At 42.4% G+C, this 21477-nt stretch overlaps 1 protein-coding gene and 1 long non-coding RNA gene across 13 annotated transcripts in view; one reads left to right on the top strand and one right to left on the bottom strand.

The window, feature by feature from the left end:
* The window catches only part of LOC128779204 (uncharacterized), a 124125-nt gene extending 111878 nt beyond the window's left edge, over positions 1 to 12247 (bottom strand). Inside the window, exon 1 of the long non-coding RNA XR_008425112.1 lies at positions 12121 to 12247. This is a non-coding gene — a long non-coding RNA (uncharacterized lncRNA). The remainder of the gene's footprint in view (positions 1 to 12120) is intronic.
* Positions 12248 to 12493: 246 nt separating this feature from the next.
* The window catches only part of ADRA1A (adrenoceptor alpha 1A), a 116093-nt gene continuing 107109 nt past the window's right edge, over positions 12494 to 21477 (top strand). For 10 of the 12 annotated variants that reach the window (XR_008425110.1, XM_053910942.1, XM_045195803.2 and 7 more), the window contains exon 1: positions 12494 to 14020. Coding sequence is in view for 11 of the 12 variants with exons in the window: in XM_053910942.1 (XP_053766917.1) it covers positions 13138 to 14020 (883 nt within the window). In the remaining variant the exon portion in view is untranslated. Of the gene's footprint in view, positions 14021 to 14329; positions 14550 to 16152; positions 16254 to 21477 lie in introns of those variants that run through there. The other 2 variants (XM_053910946.1, XM_053910944.1) reach the window with 2 other exon arrangements.

Genomic DNA, 21477 nt, shown 5'->3' with positions numbered 1-21477 from the left:
AAGTCTAGAAACATTAAAATAAAGATTAAAGCAAGAATGTCTATAATCATCTTTAAAATTTACCAATATACTGGGGCTAAAGAAATACAAAAAGAACAAGAAATAAGAGGTATCAGCATTTGAAAGAAAGGCATAAAATGTCATTGAGGAAAATCCAAGATAACCCACAAATTTAAAAATTAATATTTACTTTAAAAATACAAAAATAAAGGAAAATCATTTCAGTATGTCAACAAAAAGAAATTTTGAAAATTTAATAGGGAAAAGATAATTTATAATAGGAATCAAAACTATAACATACTGAAAATAATTCTAACCAAATTCATGCAAGATGTTCATAAACTTTTTAAATATTATAGAAAACACATTATGAGTAAAAAGAAAAATATATTATTGTAGCTGGTAGGACTGTCATAAAAATGTTAGTTCTCTACAGATTAACTTCGCAATTACAATTAAAATTCCAAATAGGTTTTTACTGGAAACTGACAAACTCATTAAAATTCAAATGAGATTTCTAGCTTCTGGTAATAGTGGAGTATTTTTCTCATAGCAATCCATCTGAACGTAACAATTCTGAATCCTAGATTACCGATATGTGTGTGCATATACACATTGTGTGTGCCTCTGGGTGTGTGACACACAGTTTGTTCTCATTCCAGATAGGTACATGCTGTGCAGTCACTGTGAACATTGAGTTTACAAATCCTGAACCATGGCTCCTACAGGAAATACGGGATTAGGTTAGGTTTCTGAAATCCTCTGGTCAGAACATGTTCATCAACAGATCAACACATAACCTTGTTGTATGTGTATTTCTGTGTAAAGACACATTATTTCATATATATTGTTCATTCATTAACATTGAACTCATGGCCAACAGTACTCATGGCTTACCAAAGCTTACTTAGCTTATATATGTTCTCCATAAGCTACATCTTGGTCTTCTTGAACTTAGAAACACTAGATAGCACTTTAACACTATGTTTTGGGGTCATCTTAAGCCATAAAAATCAACAACAAAAATAGAGCACAAATATGTGAAAAATATGACACTATACAGACCACAAAAAGGATGTATTTACTATATGAGAGCTGAGAAAAACAGGCGGACTCCAACTGAGAACATGCACATAGAGCAACTCAAATTTTTGATGTTCTGTGAAAGTCAGTGAATGACTGCAGAAGCACAGTGAATATCCATTTAAGGGTTATAAATAAATTTTAACAAGTAGATGACTGCAGATCATGAGGATTGACTATACACACACACATACTCTATTTGAAGGTACTGTAGAAGGATCAATAAAGGCTGAAACTGTTGGAAAGTGAATCTTTGAAAGAAGAAAATTTCACCAGGTGATATCGTGTATCTTTGCTGTTTGCCTAGGGCACTTCACAGTCCTTGATATAGGAAGACAGAAAGCTCTGGTTTTACTTGTTTGAGGTGTCAGAGAACAGAATTCAAAGCTGACAGAGCAGTTAAAACATTAAGTGGGGAAATTCCCAAAAGGAGCTAGTTACAAAGGGCATGAGCGTCAAAATCTGCACATAAAATCTGCTCAAATCCTTGCCTGAATGCTTAATTATTATATACAAGGAAGATTACAGGGAACTCTGTGAAAACAAAGATGAAACCTAAAATAGCTGAGAGAAGTTTTCAGCTGCTTCCCACAAGGGAAGCAGAGCTTAGAGTTGGGATCCTAGTAAGTTAATTGTCTGCTGAAACAAAAATCAACACTCTTCAGGAGAGTTCTTAAAATGTGCCAACACAATGTCCAGCATATAATAAAAATTACCAGACATCTGAAGAAATATGAAAATGTGATCTATACGCAAAGGGAAAATAAAACAGTGAACAAAATCTAATTACATAATTGCTCAAGTATTGAAATTAGCAGAAAAGTTTTAAGACAGCTATTGTAAATATATTCAAGTATTGACACTTAAAAGAAAATATAATCACAGTGAATGAATAGGTAAGGAATCTTAACAAAGAAATTAAGACTGCACAAATATAGCCCTGGCTGGTGTGGCTCAGTGGATTGGGTGCCGACCTGTGAACCAAAGTATTACCAGGTTGATTCCCAGTAAGGGCACATGCCTGGGTTGCAGGCCAGGTCCCCAGTAGGGGGCGCATGAGAGGCACAACCACACATTGATGTTTCTCTCCTCCTCTTTCTCCCTCCCTTCCTCTCTCTCTAAAAATAAATGAATAAAATATTTTAATAAAAATATTATACAATTGTAACTGAATAAAAATAAAATAAAAATTTAAACAAATAATACTATACAAAATATACAAGAGGGAATTCTAGAAATAAAAAAGTACACTAACAAATTGAAATTACTGGATGGTCTAACAGCGTATTGGAGATCACAGAAAAGAACAGTCAGTTAACAAAAAGAAAAATATTGAAGAAAATAAATGTAGCCTTGGAGACTAGTGAAATGAACCAAATAAAGTGGTCTAATATACATGCAATTGGAAGCCTAGAAAGGAAGAGAAAGAGAATGACACATAAAAAATATCTTTAAAGAAATTTCCCCAAATACAGTGAGAAATATAAGTTTACAGGTCCAAGAAGCTCAGCAGGAGAAAGAGAAACAAAACCATACCTAGAAACATCATAGTCAAGCTGCTGAAATCCAAAGAGAAAAAGAAAGTCATAAAATCAGCTGGAGAAAAATTATACTTTATCTACAGTGAAGAATGATATAAATTTGACAAAATGCTGAGAAACAGTAGAGGTTGGAAAACAACGGAACATACATACTAGGAAAGTGATCTTGGTCTAGTATATATTTTACAGTATTTTGTCCCAATAAAGGTTGTAATTTAATCTTGCCCTTTGGTCCCTTTTATTATATTGAAAATTATTGAACATTGATGTAGTTAAATGTATCAATTTTCTCTATTTTTTACATCTTATTAAAAAGTATTTTCTGAATCCAGTATGAAAATATGTTGTCATATATTTCTTTTTATTTGCTTAAATTTTTATTTTTATATTAGATCTTTAATTTAGCTTTATTTATTTTTGTGTAGAGTGAGACAGAGCCCTTTGTTTTACTTTTTACCAAATGTCCAATCACCACCATTCAGACTTTCATTAATCTTTTTTTGTTAAACCCTTTTCATTGTGCAATCTTTTTCTTGCTTAGAACCTGACTAACACAGGAAGTATCTCACCAAAAAATTTAATCAAGATCAATAGACACTTTGGACAATTTAATTTCCCAAATGTTCTCATTATAAATTACCTTGATTATTCATTTTGCTTTTTCTGTCATAAATGGTAGTTGGATCATTTCTCTAAATGGGAACCTGGAAATGCAAATCTGGTTGGAGAGGAAGGCTGGGGTTTTTGCCTTGAAGTCGAGTTTGCATAGCAAGTATATTTTTAAATTTAGATTTCCTGTTTTGGAGGAAGCCATGGAAAGAAGCCTAATGGCAATTAAACTCTCTACATTAGTCTATTTGATATTTATTTTGATTCATTAGAAATTTACTCACTTTCTCATAGTTGTAAACTCACTTGTAACTGAAAATATCAAATAGATGCTCAGGATCCTCAGCATGCCAGTTTTTTTTAATCAAAAATTTTGCTGTTAATAATTTAACTCTTCTTTCCAAGAATTTCCCAATAATGAATTGGTACTTCTGATAAAATCAGACTGGCATGACTTCTTTTGTTTTCTTTTTCTCATGGGCTTGCCATCAAATTCTTGACTGGTCTCATTGGATTACTATAAGAGAGTTAACACATATGATTAAGGTGGTTTCAGAAAGTGAAAAAAAAACAGTAAAAATGGTTTTGTTTTGCTTTTACTGATGCTGGACAGATGAATAAGCCTATTTTATCGATTTATATTCCATGTCTCATACAAGGCAACAAAACTGCATTAACAGAAGTTAAATTAATAAGACTCAATAGAAACTCTGAATATTGATCCATAGTGTGAGATTATCCTTCAATAAGAGAGGTGCTTTCCTTTCAAGCCACATATTTTCTGCTGAAATGCAGGCAAAGGAACTTAAGGGACCTTCTCAGTACTTAGAGTTTCATTTTAGAATAATTTAAGAATTAGTGCAGCCTCCCATCTGCTTCATGCGGGTTAAATTCAGTCCCATAAGAAACCCTAAGTATGGAAGGAAAATTCCCTAAATAAGAGAAATAAGGAAGCTCCTCTCTGTTCTCTCATGAGGTCAACTACTCTGACCACAGAGAGAAATCATAGACCAGTAAACTCTTTAAAAATACGCAAAAAACATGGACAGATTGGATTCACAGGTTGCCAAAGTATAAATAGAGACATCACTTTCTGTTGATTAGAGAGAACTTATGTGGAGAGCCTCTCTCTTTATATAAATTCACAAAGGGTTTTTTCTTGAAATATCTGTGATGGGGAGAAATGACAAATATCACAAAGGGCTGACATCCTTAATATATGTGTTAATTTTGGTCCTCCAAGAAGCAGGCACCAAGACATGATTAATCATATAAACGATTTACTGCAGGACTTTTTGTGAAGTAAAAAGGAGGAGTTGGAGGAGAGCCTTCAGAGCAGGGTCTAAGTCAGAACCTCCTGAAGCAGAGTGGAAGGGAAGGAGGACTGAGAAGGTGTCTTGTTGTAGTTATAAGAAAGTTTTGCCAACCTATGGGCAGTCCTTGAGACAAAATCCCCCATCCCAGAAATCCCAAGTCTGGTCCTGACCAGCCTGCCCTGAACCTCTGCCCTGCAGCGCTGTTCATTAGGAGTGCCCTGTGGGAAATGTGCATGAGCACAGAGATGGATCAGTAGGACAATATCCGGGACTGCCAGTCAGTTGGGCTCAGTTATGCAGCAAGAAATTTGAAGGGCATGTTGTCATGGCTGCCATCATATGTAAAGTGTTCTAAACCAGTGGGATAAAAGGGGGAGACACCAATATAAAAATGGGCAGGGACATTATACCAAATTACCTGTTGACCACTCAAAACCATTTTTGCCCTCCTATGTTCTTCTCTGCATTGCAGTGGCTAGAAGAATTGCTGGTTACAATCCACCAGTGAAAGGAATTGCTGTGAGGTTTCCAAATGTGAAAGAGGAGCAGAAGCCATTGTTCATCTTCAACAATGTTGTGCAGGAGTGAAGTCTTCAGCCAGCAGCATGTAAAGTTTTACCGGGAGTATCTGCTCTGCTGCATGTTGTGGATGCTTCATGCAGCCAAACTCATTATTTGTGCTTTGTTTTATTTTTTAAATACTCACCCAAGGATATGTTTATTGATTTTTACAGGGAGAGAAAGGAAAGGAGGGGGGTGAGAGAGAGAGAGACTTCATGTGGGAGAGAAACATCAATCATTTGCCTCCCATTTGTGCCTCGACCTGGGATCAAACCTGCAACCTAGGTATGTGCCCTGACTGGGAACTGAACCCATAACTTTTGGTGTACAGGATAACACTCCAACCAACTGAGCCACCTGGCCAGGGCTATTTGTGCTTCCTTGATATTCCTATCCTGCCAGATTTCCTAAAAGCAAGTGGTACCCTTCCTTGATCTGTGTCCCCATCTTTCTTAACTGCCTTATGGGCCTCTAATTCCTTGTATGAAATCACTTCCTGCTTGAAATACCTTTAGCAGTTTCTGACTAAATCCTGACTGTTAGAAACATTGACAAGCAAATCACAAAAGAATAAATAGAAATGTCAAATAAATATACAAGAATACATTCATAATTAAAGAATAAAGATTTCATGAGGTATTTTAAGTTATAAAATTGGCTAAGGTTCATTTTATTTATATATAGTCATATACTTCTTATTTTATTATACATACTTAAGGTGATAAAAGGCAAAAACCAAAATAAAACAAAACCAAAACAGGTTCTATAATACACTATAGTTACAAGTTCATATTTTCCATTTACACTTATAAAACCTTCATAGAAATGATATGTATTATTACCTTTTAAATATTCATAATTTTTAAGTTAATCTTAAGAAAAAATTGGACTACATTTGTACGACTCTTTATCACAATACAAGTTATAAAGCAGATGTTTTTTAAAAATCTGAATGTCTAAATATTAATTATCTAAGTATTTAAGTTTATCATGACATACACATGTAATATTGTTGCTGTGCAGCTGTTATAAATCATGTTTTGACAGAAATTTAATTATATGGGATGTATCTATAAAATGATATTAAATGAAAAAACAAGATATGTAACTGTAGTAGAGACAGTATGATCACAGCATTGTATATAATATGAATATACATATACATACACAATAAATACACATATATTAGATTTCATATATATATTTCTATGTATATTATTTACACACATGGATTTAAGAAATGGGAAAATGTGCCAAATATTTAACAATGGCTCTTTCTCTAGCAGTAGAATTACAGATAAGTTTTATTTTTATATATTTCTAACTTTTCAAAATGTTCTATTATGACCATGTATTTTGTAATGTAATACAGGTCAGCAGGCATTTTAATGTGCCTATAACAGCACATCAGTAGGTGGGGAAATGAGATATAGAACCCCTATGTTTGATCGTTGACAAAGGTATTGAAGGAATTTGATTGTTAGGCCTCAAATGACATTTGCAACGCAAGATGCAAAGTTCTATTGTTTTACAGGAATAATACAGGCCAACTTGACCCAACATTCCCACCATAATATACAATGTAGGGGTGGGATGCCACAAGTCATGAGACTGGAAGCAAGTCATTTTCTTGGGGAGGTGGGAATGAGCTGTAAGAACAATGCCAAAGACAGAATGATTTCATCCAAAGCTTCCTTCAGCAGTATCTGGGCACTGAGCAGCTTTCTGAGTTCAATAAAGGATTAGAACACAGCATTTGTTTGGAGAATTGTGACTTCAGACTGCATCACTATCGTTCTGAGGCACATTTTTCATTTTCCTCCCTCTTAACTTTTTAAGCCCTAGGAGAATTAGTTGAAAAGCCAGGTCTTTTTGGCAGATACTAACATTAAGACCTCTACTCTGTTACCTGGAATCATAAATCCCAGAAAACAGCTCCCAATCCCATTGTATGTTGTCTTCTGAGATAATTAACAGATTCTGAGTGGTTTTTTTCCTCAAAGCCTCTTATACTTGCTGACTTTCTCACTAATCAGTCTTGCCAATCTAAGGCACTGGGTGTGCAATTACTATGAGCCTTTCTTCTCCAATTCAGCTGGTTGCTCCAGTGTCTGTGCACACACACACATGCACACACTCACACACTCACACTGCTCTGCTATACAGCTGTTGCTGATTTGCCTTCCTCAGTTTGGTCTGGCAACCTGAATCCTACATATCCTGCAAGCCCTAAATCAAACCATATCATCTCAAGAGCCTTTCCAGAACCTCCCCTGCAGTGGATTTCTCAACTTCCACTACACCTGATGTCTACTAAGTTCTGCCCTTAGGTCAAGGAACGAGGACCCCTGTCTTGGGTTTTGGGCTTTGGAAAGCCCAGCTCTGACTCCCTCTGGCCATGGCCCTTTCTATGGGGCAAGGAGTGCACTGGACCAGAGGATGGAGGCGATATCTCTGACTGGAGGCCATGCTCTGCCTTCTAGATCATGCTCTGGGACCCAGAATCCCCTCCCCTAAATGTCTACACAAACACTTTCAGGGCCTTTAGACCTTTCTCTGGGGCTCACCCTCTCAGCACAGACCATATCACAGGTGTGTGCACCCAGAGGCCAAAGGGCAGCTGTCTGGATGTACAGACTGCAGTCTTCACACACCTATGTACTGCCCTTCAAGATGTGGGACAAGGAGAAATGGGGACAAGAGGAAGAGTAGCCAGTGGCCAGGACCAGCTCACCCATGACACTGTACGGGGTCACTCTGATTGACCAGGTGTAAGTCTCAGGTCATTTTGCACATTTCTCTGTCTGATTACATTGTGCTCATGTTAGGTATGGAATTTGGACCACTCTGGATCAGAATGTGTTTTACTTCAAAGCAGCACACAGAATGAGTAGAACAGGAAAGTGCTAACAAGATTAATAGCAAAAACATTGACAAGTTTCATGAGATATAATCTCACTCTGTCTGAATAACCCCCTTACTGTCTCCCTTTAAAAGTTAAGAAACTGAGGTTCAGATAAGCTGAGTTTCACCCTAGTCTCATAGGAGGGCAGAGTCAGCATCATTATGACTCCACAGGCCACTCTTTCTTCAACCCACCTCCCCATGGGTCTAACTCAACATTTTCCAGGACATCCATATCAACTGTTGATCTAAAACAGAAAGTCAGCCAGATATTTCTTCAGCTAGGTATTTCTCCAGCAAGTGGATGAATTCTGGAACAATCACAGATTGCAGTTCAGAACACGCAACCATGTGCATATGAAACAAAGGAGAGGGAACATCTATGGAAGGAGGACCAAGCACAGTTCTCGAGGCAGTGCTTGGCAACGAAGGGAGGGCAGTAGCACTCCACCTTCTGGCCTACTAACTTCATTGTAGATGTGGTTTTTGTTTACTAATTTTTTTTACACAGCTATTTTCTAAAGAGTCGCTAACAAATGGATAGTTTCCTGTTTGTGAGTCTATGATTATTGAGGAAAAAACTGGTTCTGAGATTTAGTTTCTCAAAGACTGATATTTACAGGCTGAGAAGTAATTTGGAAGACCTACCTAGTGGCATTGGGGGAGGGTGTTTTTGTTAGGCTTAGTCATTGGGGGATGGGGTACTGGGAATTCCAAAGACCTTGTACACCTTGACCTTGCAGAGCTGAGTAATTTTCAATTGCTTTTCTTGCAGATAACACTATTTCCCTTATCTACCATGGAACAGATCTTAATAGAGCACTTGCATTCATGGTACATGGTTAATGAGTATGAAACTAAACAATCATATATCCCTCTGGTAGATGAGGTTTCTGAAGAACACATATTATATACATATTTGATGATAAAATGTGAGAGTCAGCAGGCATTGTAGTCTGGCCTTCTCCACCACAAGGTACTGAATTTCAGAGAGATGGTGAGTGCCTTAGTAGTGAGAGTGGACCTGGGTTTACTGTCTCCTCACCCAGAATGTTTCTTGTTCAATATAAAATTCAGTTTATAGATGAGCAAGGCATTTGTGTATATATTTTAAAAAACAATATTAAAATCACCCCTGGCCAGTGTGGCTTAGTTGGTTGGAACATCATTCTGTAACCAAAGGGTTGCAGGTTGGGTTCCTGGTCAGGGTGTGTGCCTAGGTTTTGAGTTCAATCCCAGTCCCTATGCTTATGTTTCCAGGTCTGGGACCGAGTGCATATGGAAAGCAACCAATTGGTGCTTCTTTGTTGCATAGATATTTCTCTCTCTCCTTTCTTTTTTCTCTAAAAGTAATGAAAAAATGTCCTTGGGTGAGGATAAACAAACAGAACAATAATAATATTAAAGTCTAAAAAGAAATTAAACATTAGCTCTCAGTGAAGCAGAAGCCCTGATTCCCAGGGGCTTGCCTCCCAAACATTTTGAGGTAGATTGCTACAAAAAAGCCTTCCAACTCGCTCCGTTGGAAAAGGTAATACTATTAATAAACTTCTGTTCAAGGGAAAGAATTCAAGAGCATAACAAAGTTATCTCTTTGTTGCTGTGTCTGTTTTGTCTGAATGATGAAGATGAAAGAAGATGACTTAGGAGGTGGGAATCAGAGTGCAGAAAATTTTAGTATTTTTCCAATATCCAAGAACACATATGGCTTTATTCAGTTGAAATGTAAACAGAACATGGAATTTACCAGAAAAAAGTAAACAAGACTAGTGATGTCAGCTTTTCATACTCCAACTGTTAATAAATCCATGAGAATTAAAGGGAAGTAACTCTCCTTTAAAGAACATATTTTCTGACCTGGCTAGTGTAGCTTAGTGTATTCAGCACCGGCCTGTGAACAAAAACATCGCCGGTTTGATTCCCAGACAAGGCACATGCCTGAGTTGCAGGCCATGCCCCCGGAAGGGGTGCGCTAGAGGCAACCACACATCTATGTTTCTCTCCCCTTTTTCTCCCTCCCTTCCCCTCTCTCTAAAAATAAATAATAAAATATTTTTTAAAGCCAATAACAAAAAATTTTAAAAAACAATGTATTTTCTTATGAAAACTGGAAAACAACATGTGGCACTCCAAAAACACAAAACTATATAAGAAACTACAGTGAAACTATAATGCTTTTTAAACCGATCTAAAGAAATGAAAGGTGGATCATACTTAAGGTTTAGATATGCTCACTTTATCTTTCTGGAAGTATAATTTTATTACAATCAGATTTGTTAAATTTTATGTGATTTTGCTTGCATCTTAAAACATCTGCAGATAATATAATTGATCTGCACATTCGGCATAACAATATGCTTCTTCCTGATTTTAACTGAATGTAGTCTTAATGTCAATCAAATCAAGTTGGGCATTTCTTTGAACACGCAGTACTTAATATGTCTGGCAAGTGTCAGTTTCTCTTTATTTTTAAAATAAGACCATTTAAAGAAGTTATTTACTACAAATAAAAGATATCCAGTCCTCACACACCTTTTTAAAATTTATTTTCACTAAATTTTTTTGGGGGGTGAATTGGTAAATAAGATCATATCAGTTCCAAATGTACAATATTATACTATGTCATCTGTATATTTCATTGTGTGCTCATCACCCAGAGCGAGAACCCAAGCCACTCAAAGCAAGAAAAAAAAAAAATGATGGCTTTGCGCATGTGCTTGCGCTGCAGAGTAACAGTAACTGCAGGTGCCCTGCTAGCTGTGGGGCTGCTGCCTGTCTTACGTCAGCGAGAGCTGCAAAGTTCCTTGCCAGTTCTTTGCTAATTTCGGGGAATTGGGTTTAACAGGGGGAATGTAGAGTTACTGATCTGCTGTTGTTTTTGTTTTTGTTGTTTTTTTGGTGAGGTTTTTTTGTTTGTTTTTGTTTTTTTGCTTTCCTCTTCTCACTATTTTAAAACCTCTAGGTAAAGGATAACGAGCCAGGAGCGTAAAGACCTTAGTGGTGGAGGGGTAAGTCAGCGGGTGCAAAGGACCAGGAACTGGTTCCTGAGAGAGACGGTCCCCTCTCCCTGCAGAGAGCAAGGCCCAGAGGAGGCGGCAGGGCTGCTCCTGGGTCAGAAATCCCGTCCGCCCCAGCCGCGCGCGAGTGTGGGGCTCTGCATGGGGGCTCCAGGTATGTGTGCAAAGGAGAGGGGAGCGGGTGTCCAGCAGGGCCGGGTGGGTGGAAGCAAATCGCCCTCGGGTTCCAGATGAGTGGAACCCCCATTTTCCCTTGAAGCGCTTCCAGCTTTTTCACCTGTTCTGACACCAGTATCCCGACTTCACCCCTTTTCCCTTACATGTTCTAGGACGTGACCTCCTAGTTAACAAGTGTGTTTTTAAACACATATTTATCACCCCGAGGTAGAGGAAAGGGTTTCTGTCCTTGCTTGCTTTTTATTACCACTTGCTAGCTCTTGAACTTGGGATTTCCACAGCAGCCTTTGCTTGGGGACCCGCCTCAGCACCCAACCCCAGAGTCCTTAGAAGCCAAGATGGGTCCCCACTCCTCGCACTCCTCTTGCTCGAGTCCCTGTGGTTGGCTTGCAGCTGAAGAAACCCGCGTCTCCTACGCTGACCGTGCCCCCAGCCCAGAATATGCGGGACACCCCCTGTCCGCTGGCGCGCAAGCTTGATTTTTACGCCTACAAAATTCGCAGTGACTGCCACTTGCAAAGCCCCTTCTGCAGAGTGAAGCTTCCCCTACGCCCTCAAATCTTCCCTCTGTACCCCAGCAGCCCACCTGGGTGTGGCTCCAGGCTCGAGTTCTCTGGGACCTCCAACCCTGTGGATTGGTAGGGAATCCTAGACCGACCTTGGTCGCATTTAGCCCTCCGGACCCATTGGGCTTTGCTCGGGACCTGACTCTCAGGACAACTTGGCTGGTCGACAAACCTACGCACTCTGCACACCAAGTTTGAATTCCTCCAGCACGAGCGTGCGCGTGTCACTGGCCCTGCGGTCCCCGGGAAGCAGCGCTTCCCTCTCCCACACCGAGCCCTCCAAGGGACTGCGAAGGCAACCTGTTCAAATGGCAACCTGATAGATCCTCCGGTTCCACTGGCTCACCTCCGTGCGACACGCTCGCCAGCTGCAGTAGTTCCTCCCGTGCTTCGGAGATTTTAATTCCCCCCTACGCCATCCGGTCACCAGGAGCTGCGGTTTGGGCTTTTATTTGCTTCGGATTTGAACCCCGCCAGCGGTGGAGTGGCTGAGAGCGCCAGGGCAGGTTCTCAGCTGCAGGGACATTGCGAGCGGAACCCCTCCCACAGGCCCTCTGTTGTGGCAGGGCCAGCCACTCCGGGACCGCAGAGTCAGCCAGGCTCCCAGCGGGGTCCTGCCAGCCGAGCCCAGCAAGACCTCGATCCCGCGTGCGCCTGGTTGACATCCCGCCTTTCACTTTGTGCTCTCTCAGGAAGACGCTGGCTAACAACGCTCCGCTGCCGCCTTGGCCTTGGCAAACAGTTCACATCCACATCACCTCGACTGCGCACATAGAACCTAGATCCAGCACGAGTCCACCGCGGACCAGCCAAGCTGTGGGTACTGCAGGCAGGGAGCAGTGCCCAGATGTCAACGGTCCTTGCCTTCGAGTCGACGGCAGACCAGTACTTGCTTGTGGTTTGGGATGGGGGAGAGACTGGCGCTGGATTTTTGAATTCCAAGTGATACGAAGAATGCTAAATCTTCTAATCAGTACGGATGAGACAGTGCAGAAAATAGGACTCCGGTAATTCTGGGATTACATTTTGCAACTTGTCTCCTAGAACTGGGCGCCAAGCCTTGGGTAGGTAGGGAGTTTGGGTCTGGAGCCCCCGCAGTGGGTGGAGGGCGTCTGATGGCAAACCCGCGCGCCCCTGGCCATGTCACCTTTAATGCCCTGCCTCTTTGCGTGGCCTTCTGAGGGTTTCCAGGGCTGGCCAGGGTTGCTTCTCACCCTCGCACTCTCTGTCACTCCCAGCCAACCCCAGCGGGTAAAGCTCCACCAAGCCCAAACCTTTTGACTCCCAGCTCCCTCGCTCCCGCCTCTGACCCCGCCCGGGGGAGGCCCTGAAGAGCCGGACCTCGCACTGCCGGGCTGGGACCATGGTGTTTCTCTCTGGAAATGCCTCTGACAGCTCCAACTGCACGCACCCGCCGGCACCGGTGAACATTTCCAAGGCCATTCTGCTTGGGGTGATCTTGGGGAGCCTCATCATATTCGGGGTACTGGGGAACATCCTAGTGATCCTCTCCGTGGCCTGCCACCGGCATCTGCACTCGGTCACTCACTACTACATCGTCAACCTGGCTGTAGCCGACCTACTGCTCACCTCCACTGTGCTGCCCTTCTCCGCTATCTTCGAGATCCTGGGCTACTGGGCCTTCGGCAGGGTCTTCTGCACCATCTGGGCGGCGGTGGACGTCCTGTGCTGCACCGCGTCCATCATGGGGCTTTGCATCATCTCCATTGACCGCTGCATTGGCGTGAGTTACCCGCTGCGCTACCCTACCATCGTCACCCAGAAGAGGGGCCTCATGGCTCTGCTCTGCGTCTGGGCGCTCTCCCTTGTCATCTCCATTGGGCCCCTGTTCGGCTGGAGGCAGCCGACCCCGGAGGACGAGACCATCTGCCAGATCACCGAGGAGCCAGGCTACGTGCTGTTCTCGGCGCTCGGGTCCTTCTACGTGCCGCTGGCCATCATCCTGGCTATGTATTGCCGTGTCTACGTGGTGGCCAAGAGGGAGAGCCGGGGCCTCAAGTCCGGCCTCAAGACCGACAAGTCTGACTCAGAGCAGGTGACGCTCCGCATCCATCGGAAAAGTGCCCCGGTAGGAGGCGGCGGGGTGCCCACCGCCAGGAACAAAACGCACTTCTCCGTGAGACTCCTCAAGTTTTCCAGGGAGAAGAAAGCCGCCAAAACACTGGGCATTGTGGTTGGCTGCTTCGTCCTCTGCTGGCTGCCTTTCTTCTTAGTGATGCCCATTGGTAAGTCTTCACCACACCCCATCTTAGCTTTTAGGGTCTTCACCCTCTTTCTGGTCTGCTACCCCTGATTCACAGTTGGGGTGGGCCAGAATGGATCTGCATTTCAAACAGCAAAGCCTGGAGGGCAGCCTGGAAAGGCTCCCCTGTTATTCTAATCCAATCTCATTTATATTATGTCCTAGGGCACTTTTCAACTACTGTAAAGTGGCTTCCAAGGGATGCAGATTAATCGGTCTCTTTAATAAGAACATCAGCTTTTCTCAGTGCCTATAAGCATACGCTAATCTAAACACATCCCACCTCTTTCAGTGGGAGTCTTCACCAGCACCTCCGCAGGGCTGTGGAATGCCACTTCCACCTCAGCAGCTAAGGACTGCAAATTCCCTTGACCTAAAAATAAGCACTATGCTTATTCTGTACAAATGTGTAATTTTATTATTAGATTAGATTATTCCTCAGGGGGAGTTATAATGGTCTGCTTATGCTCTATATCTGTGTCAATTTTATATTCAGTATGGAAGAATGTATGGCAAGCCTCTGACAAGAAAATAAATGAGTTTATTTCTAAGTCAATTTAAGCTTTAAAGAATTCAATATAATGTTTTCAGTAAGAAAATACTTTACCTTTTATTTTAATAATATTAAAGGTAGCATTCCTCTTATCCAAGAGTATTTGGGAAGATGCAGATGACATAGTTTGAATATAATACAGTAATGTTACATATCCAGATTTTGCAAATGCTAAATTAGCTGTTGTAAAACCTAATTGGCTCATTAGAAGTATCAGCAAGCTGATCCACTTGGAATGGTCATTTACCCCTGAAAGGCCCTCACAAGATTCCAAAATGGTCATTTGCTATTCTTAGTTTGTGAGCTCAAATATAGATATACACATTGGTTACCCACTAATTCCAGCAAACAAAAAATTGTGATAAAATTAGTAAAAGTCTGTTTCCAGCACTTTAGAGCCGAATGTAAATGGTATGTACTTAAAAGTACTTTAATTTGCAACTTTGTGATAATAGCAGCTATGATTTTTGTTTGAGGGACAGCTCTGTTTCAGACATTTGACAAGGCTTTTTATTGCATTAGTCTACTCACCAACTCACAATGTGAAGTACAAATTGTTATCCTCAGGTGCTAGAACTTCACTGTCGAATGCCATGGCCACCAGTCACACGTGGCTATTTAATGTGAGTTAAAATTAATGAAAATTAGTGTTCAGTTCCTTAGTTTCACTAACCACATTTTTAAGTGCTCAGTAGGCACAGGTGACCAATGGCTACTGTTCTGGACAGAGAAATAGAAAACATTTTGCCACTGCAGAAATTTCCTTCCAACAGTTGCCCTTTTGAGTCCTCTGACTCACCTACTGTCTTGTCTGTCCATCATTGTGGCTTACTCTGCTCCTGGAAGTACTTCACAGATATAAATTCATTTAAGTGACACTCTTTACCTGAGCCACTACCTGTTTACTGACCTTTCTGCATTCCTCCTCTTACTTCCTCCTAAAGCTCGCACATTTATTCATGCGTCCATTCACTCAGCAAATATTTATTGAGCACTTCTTCTAGACACTGTGGAGGAACAAAGAGGAAAAGTCCTTCCAGTGAGATGTCTGCATTCTTTCAGGGGAAATAGACAGGAACAAATATATGCTAAGAATTCAGGATCATACACCTGAAACTAACATAAAATACTATTGACTGTCAACAGTAACTGAAAAGTTAAAAAAAGAGAGAGAGAGCAAGAGTAGATGCCATGATGTCGGACAAAGCAGCAGGAAAGCCATCAGTGGCTTCCAGAGGCTCAAGAGGAGAGAGGGAAGAGCAGGTGTGCACAGGGGATTCTGGGGGCTGTGACACTAGTCTGTGTGATAATGTGATTGTGGATATGCAACTCACACATTTGTCAATGCTCACAGAACTACACAACACAAAGAGTGAACCCTAATGTAAATTACGGGCTTCAGCTGATAACAACATTGAACCGAGGTAACAACATTGGTTCATCCGCTGTAACAAATGCAGCACGCTAATGCAAAGTGTTCATAGTAAGGGACACTTAATGGGCTGGAGGGAGGGCAAAGGCATGTATGTGAACCCTCTGTACTCTGGACTCTCTGTACTCAGGACTGCAGTCGGCCCTCTCCACCCGGCCCTGTGCCTGGATGCATGAGATCACTTTCTATTTCTGAGCAGTTAGGGAAAACTGTCTTAGAACCTACTGGCCCACCTCCCCCAGCCCAACTGATCTGCCGTGGTTGCTGGATATCTGTTTACCTTAGAGAGGGAACACTCCGAGGGTTCCAAGGGTTCAGGTGTGGCCCACAGGACACTGGCAGTCGGAGACAGAGCTGTTGAACCAGACCAGCCATGGAGGGCCTGCTGCCTGCCCCCACATCCACCTTCCAGCACCTGGGTGGGGTTCTGCTGGTATTTCTGAAAGCTTCAGACACATCCCAGGGCTCCATGCATTTCTCTGGGAGGTCCAGGTATGTGTGTGGTGGTATCTTTGATAGTAAAGAGACAACACAACTTTAAGACTGGGAAGGCACCAACAAAAAGGTGTTCTTCTGGTGATGAAGTCTTTGGAAGATGTAGAGAGAATATTGAATCAGGGACACACATTGATGACTCCCTCGGGCTGCCTGGAGCCGGGCCTCCCCACTGTGGACCTGGTGCTTGTTGGCACTGAATACAAACTCAGCAGGCCTCTCTGCCAATGGTACCAAGAGAGCAGGTCCCTAGACTTTCCAGCTGACTGATGAAGGCCCATCTCAGAGCATCAGAGATCGATGGAGAGCAACTTCAGTAGAAAATAACAATTTCAAGAAAAACATTCATTTTTCAGAAAGTCCACAACTATCCCACCAAGAAATTATGGGATGGAGGCAGGGAGTCCAGGAAAAGGAGCAGGAGAGAGACAGGCTGGATCGGTCTACACACAAAGGAGCAGATCCTGAAAGATGAAATCAGCCAAGTAATATCGGTGGCTGAAAGACATCTGCAGACCATACCTGTGCCTGAATCTCTTTGGGATCACTTAGGTCATGTGATGTGGCAAGTCAAACAGAACAGGGAAGCAGAAATCGGTGACCACCCCCTCCTTCAGTCACAAGCAGATCTGGAGGGTGTGCCTGATGATGCAACTTCAATGTGTCCTTTTGAAGTCCTGAAGAGGAACATCAGGAGATAGCCAGACAATTGTGGGAAGAAAAGCAAAAGCATGAAGAGCTCACAGGACTGGTAACCAGTCTCAAATTCAAGGAAGCATCTTTGCTGTGTGAAAATTCAAGCCTGGAAAGTGACATTCAGCAGCAGAAGCTGAAGCTTCACATTCTGTTTGAATCACATGAAGATCATTTAATGCAACTTCAGAAGAAACTGAGGTGGAAACAAGCTGCTTAGAAATGAAGCAGAAATCTGTCAGCATGTGTAGCAACATGAACTCTGCACATTAGATTTGCAGCCTCTACAGGAAGATGGCCGAGGACCTGGGCAAGGAACTGGAGAGAAGCACTTCCTGCTGTGGAATGGAGACTATACTTTATGTGAAAGGGCTCAAGGAAGCTGGAACACAGCCCTGTGGACAGAGAAAAAGCCCTAGGAGGTAAGGAAAGAAAATGATCACAACAGGCAAAATGATAGCCAAGGTCGAGTCCAAGTTCCAGCCTTCCCCAAGTGGCTGTTTTGCTCCTGCTCCTCCACCCACAGCTACCACCAGGAATGCCATGGGTGATTAGTGTCCCAGAAAGGATGAGGGTCATGAAGCAAGAGCACAAGAATCCAGGGTCACCTGCAGGTTTGACTCAGTTTCCACAGCAACTGGGTCCTGAATACCCACAATCACTGAGAACATCTGTATAGCTTTCTCTTTAAAGTAATTTAAGTAATTTTGACTGATCTCTTTTTTGTTTAGCTATTGTTATTTAACTGATGCTACACTTCCTCTTATTCAAGTAGATATAGCATTATAATTTTTAGTATTCTAAAATAACTATTCAATAAAAATAAAAAATCATTATATATAAAAAATAATTCAGTATTAATTAGCACTATTTAAAAAGTCAACAGAATAAGAGGCTAGAGAGTAGCAGTTCAATGAGGGGAGGGGTCAGGGAATCCTCTGTGAAGAAGTGATGTCTGAGCACACACCTGGCTGAAGTGAGAAGCAGGCCTTGCAAAGTCCGGTGGGGAGAGCTTTCTGGACAGAGGGAACAGCCAGTGTGGAAATAGGAAAGAACCTGTCTTGTTCAAGGCAGAGCAGAGAGGCCAGTATGGCTGAACTACAGAGAATGTGGGGGAAGACAAGTTCAAAAAGAGGCTGGGGAGATAGACAAGGTCAAAGTAATGTGGATTGGTAAGGCCAAAGTAGAATATGCGTATCATTCTAATTGTGATGGGAAGCCATTGGAGGGCTTTTAGCAGGTGAGTGGCTGGTCTTATGCTTTGAAAGGATCGTTGGGGTTGCTGGGTGGAGATTGGGCTGTGTGGGGTGAGTGGGAGCAGGGAGGCCAGTGAAGAGGCTGTTGGAGAAGTCAGGGGAAAAAGGTCTTGGTCCTCCACTCAGGTGGAGGTGGTGAGAAGTGATCACATTCAGCCCTCATTTCAAAGAGCTGACAAGTTTGGACATAGGGACATGTGAAAAAGAGAGGAATTAAAGATAACTTCTATGTCTGGGGCCTAAATAACTGGATAAATCATACATTTTACTGAATGTGAGAAAACTAGAGAATGACAGGGTTGTATGGGGCCAGTGGGAGAATGAAGGGTGAGTGCTGAGAGGGGTCCATCAGACATATCAGTGAGATGCCCAGTAGGTAGTTAGATGTATGAATTGAATGAGATGGGAAGCTGTCTAAACCTAGGACACACTGATATATTTAAAGCCACAGAATGGAAGGATCTACAAGAGAGAACATATGGAGAGAAAAGAGACATAAGCGTGAACCTTGGGGCATTCTGATATTTGAGGGCTGGGTAAAGGAGGAGAACCAACCAGCAAAAAACAATGAGCAGGAGTAGCCAGGGAGGAAATTATGATGTCCCCAAAGTTGAATGGAAATTTTCAAGAAGACAAGAGAAATCAACTGTGTCCCATGCAGCTGCCAAGTCAAGTCAGAGGAGGACTGGGAAACGACAGTGAACTTGGCCAAGTAGAGGTCCATGAAGACCTTGGAGGATGATAGCCTCAGTGGAGTGATGGAGGCAAAGCCTGGGTGTTCTTTCAGGTGAGGATGGGAAAGGAAGAAATGGGAACAAAACAGACAGCTCTTCAGAAAGGTTTTACTAGACAATGGAGCTGGGAAATACAGTATAGCTGGAAGGATCTAGAGAGAATTTTCAAAGGTGAGAGGCAGGATATCATGTTTGTATTCTGGTGGGAAGGATGGAATAGAGAGATTCAGTGCCCAGAGTAGGGTTGGGAAGGCACAACAAAACACAGTGGGGTGGGGAGATCTCTTTGGAATATATGTTCTCAATGAAATAAGTAGAAAGATCATCAGCTAGGAGTGAAGAAGGAATAGGAAATGATGGTCTTTTGAAGAACCAAAGAGGCCATGAAATATTAATCTTTAAGGTGAGAGTGTGACTAGATTATGGGGATTTAGTGCAGTCACCAGAAGTCCTGAGGAGTCTCGTTTGAGACTTGGGGTCATAAATTTACAAAAAGTTTGCTCTGTAACAGCTAAGAAGCCGGGGATTATAGGAACTGTTGCTAATGACTGACTATACAAAGGGGCCACAGTGAAGAGGGGATGCCTGTGAAGGGACTTGTGGTGGTATCCAAGCTGTCGCCAGAGAGATGAGCTCTGTGGCCTGGGCCCGATGTCCTTGAGGGAAAGGGGGACACTGGTCCAATCAGAACTTCCCTCTCTGATCTGCCAACTTGGGAGTTAGTAATGTTGAGGTGAAGAGGCTGTGGTGGAAGGGAGTTGTAGCCAGAGAGGAGCACTTAGAATCACTGGGCTCCTTCAAACCCCAATGATGAGGTGTGACAGGAAGGAATCTGGAAATTTATAGTTGGGATTGTTCAACCAGGCTGCGCAGTGGGTGCAAGAGCTTAAGCCTGCACTCTGTGGTGCAGTTTCTTCTTGACACCTAACAAGTAGGAGACTATATCTCCCAGGATTTACTGACTGTGTAGTAAGTAGCAGGCACTGAGTTAAACAGAATAAAAGGATAGATAAAGCACCCAAGGGCCTCACACTCTAGTTAAGGAGACAAATTAGAAACAATTATCACAAGTCTGTGACGTTGGTCCTCAAAGCGATATTACTAGGGCTGAGAAATAGAATAGCTAACCATGTCTAAAGGTCACTGTGGAAGCTTCTAGAAATATCACTGTGGACTAAGCAGGAATTTGAAAACTGACTACCTCTGCTGGGCCACCAATGAGATGTTATTGGTTTTTAGTATGTTTTTCATGCAAAATGTGAACAGAAGAGTAAATATGTCATTAAATTATCATATACAAGGAACATGGGGTCTTAATACAAGTACTCTCTTGGGAAGAAGAGGTTGTCAGTCTGTGCTAGGCTGCCAGACAACAGTGACATTAGAAACTAAAACCAGGGCACAGATGAATGTGATACAGAAAGCTCAAAAGTGAAGCACCCCCAGGCGTGGCACCTAGTCCAAGATAATCGGGAGACGAGTACCCTCCATTTCCTCGCCAAAGTTTGCTCCTGTACACTGTGAAAGGCTCCATCTCCTCACTGACCTCACATATCTCCCCCCACTCCAGCTCTACCCGACAGGGCTGCATTGGTTGCCTGACTGAATAGTGTGATTAGAGGTAGCAATCTGACTTGCCTGCTCTGAAATCTAAGTGTTGCTAATCTTGTTTTCTTTTTGCATCCTAAATGTTTGGCTGAAACCCAGAAACCCTTCACTGGAGGGGAATCATGTTTGAGGTTACCATCAGTCATTTATTGCTTGGAGGGAATGTTTTTTTTTAAAAACAAACAAACAAACAAACAAACCAAGCTTGGATAGTAGAGATGAGCAGAGAGAATATGATGGTGTTAGGCTTCAACCTGTGAAAGAAGAAAGGGTGGACAGTGTGCCTCACGTGGAAGACCAGGCACCAAAAGAGTGTGTCTCACTTTTGCCCATGTCACCTTTTGTCTGGAGACCACTGTCCCAGAGGCCACTGCCAAGGGGAGAAAGTGCTGGCCCAAGATGGAAACCAAGGCTGAAGCTTTCTTTTTCATAAAATAGGTGGCATTATTCAGGGTGGCTGGTAATTTGTGTAGTCCACAGACCATGACTGACACAGGCTGATATGAGGGTGTCACCATGAGCATGACACCCTGGAGGTCGGAGAAAGAGGGCAGACAGAGGGGGAGGGGTGAAGGGAGTGATCGTCACTGAACACAGAGTTACATGACTGAACTCTGGACACATCTCCTTATTTAAATACAAAATAGACACCATGATTGGACCTGGTCA

Source organism: Desmodus rotundus, chromosome 9 (assembly GCF_022682495.2).
Source record: "Desmodus rotundus isolate HL8 chromosome 9, HLdesRot8A.1, whole genome shotgun sequence".
Classification (NCBI taxonomy): Eukaryota; Metazoa; Chordata; class Mammalia; order Chiroptera; family Phyllostomidae; genus Desmodus; species Desmodus rotundus.
The sequence above is the reverse complement of the archived record's forward strand: the minus strand, read 5'-3'. Positions and strand labels throughout refer to the sequence as shown.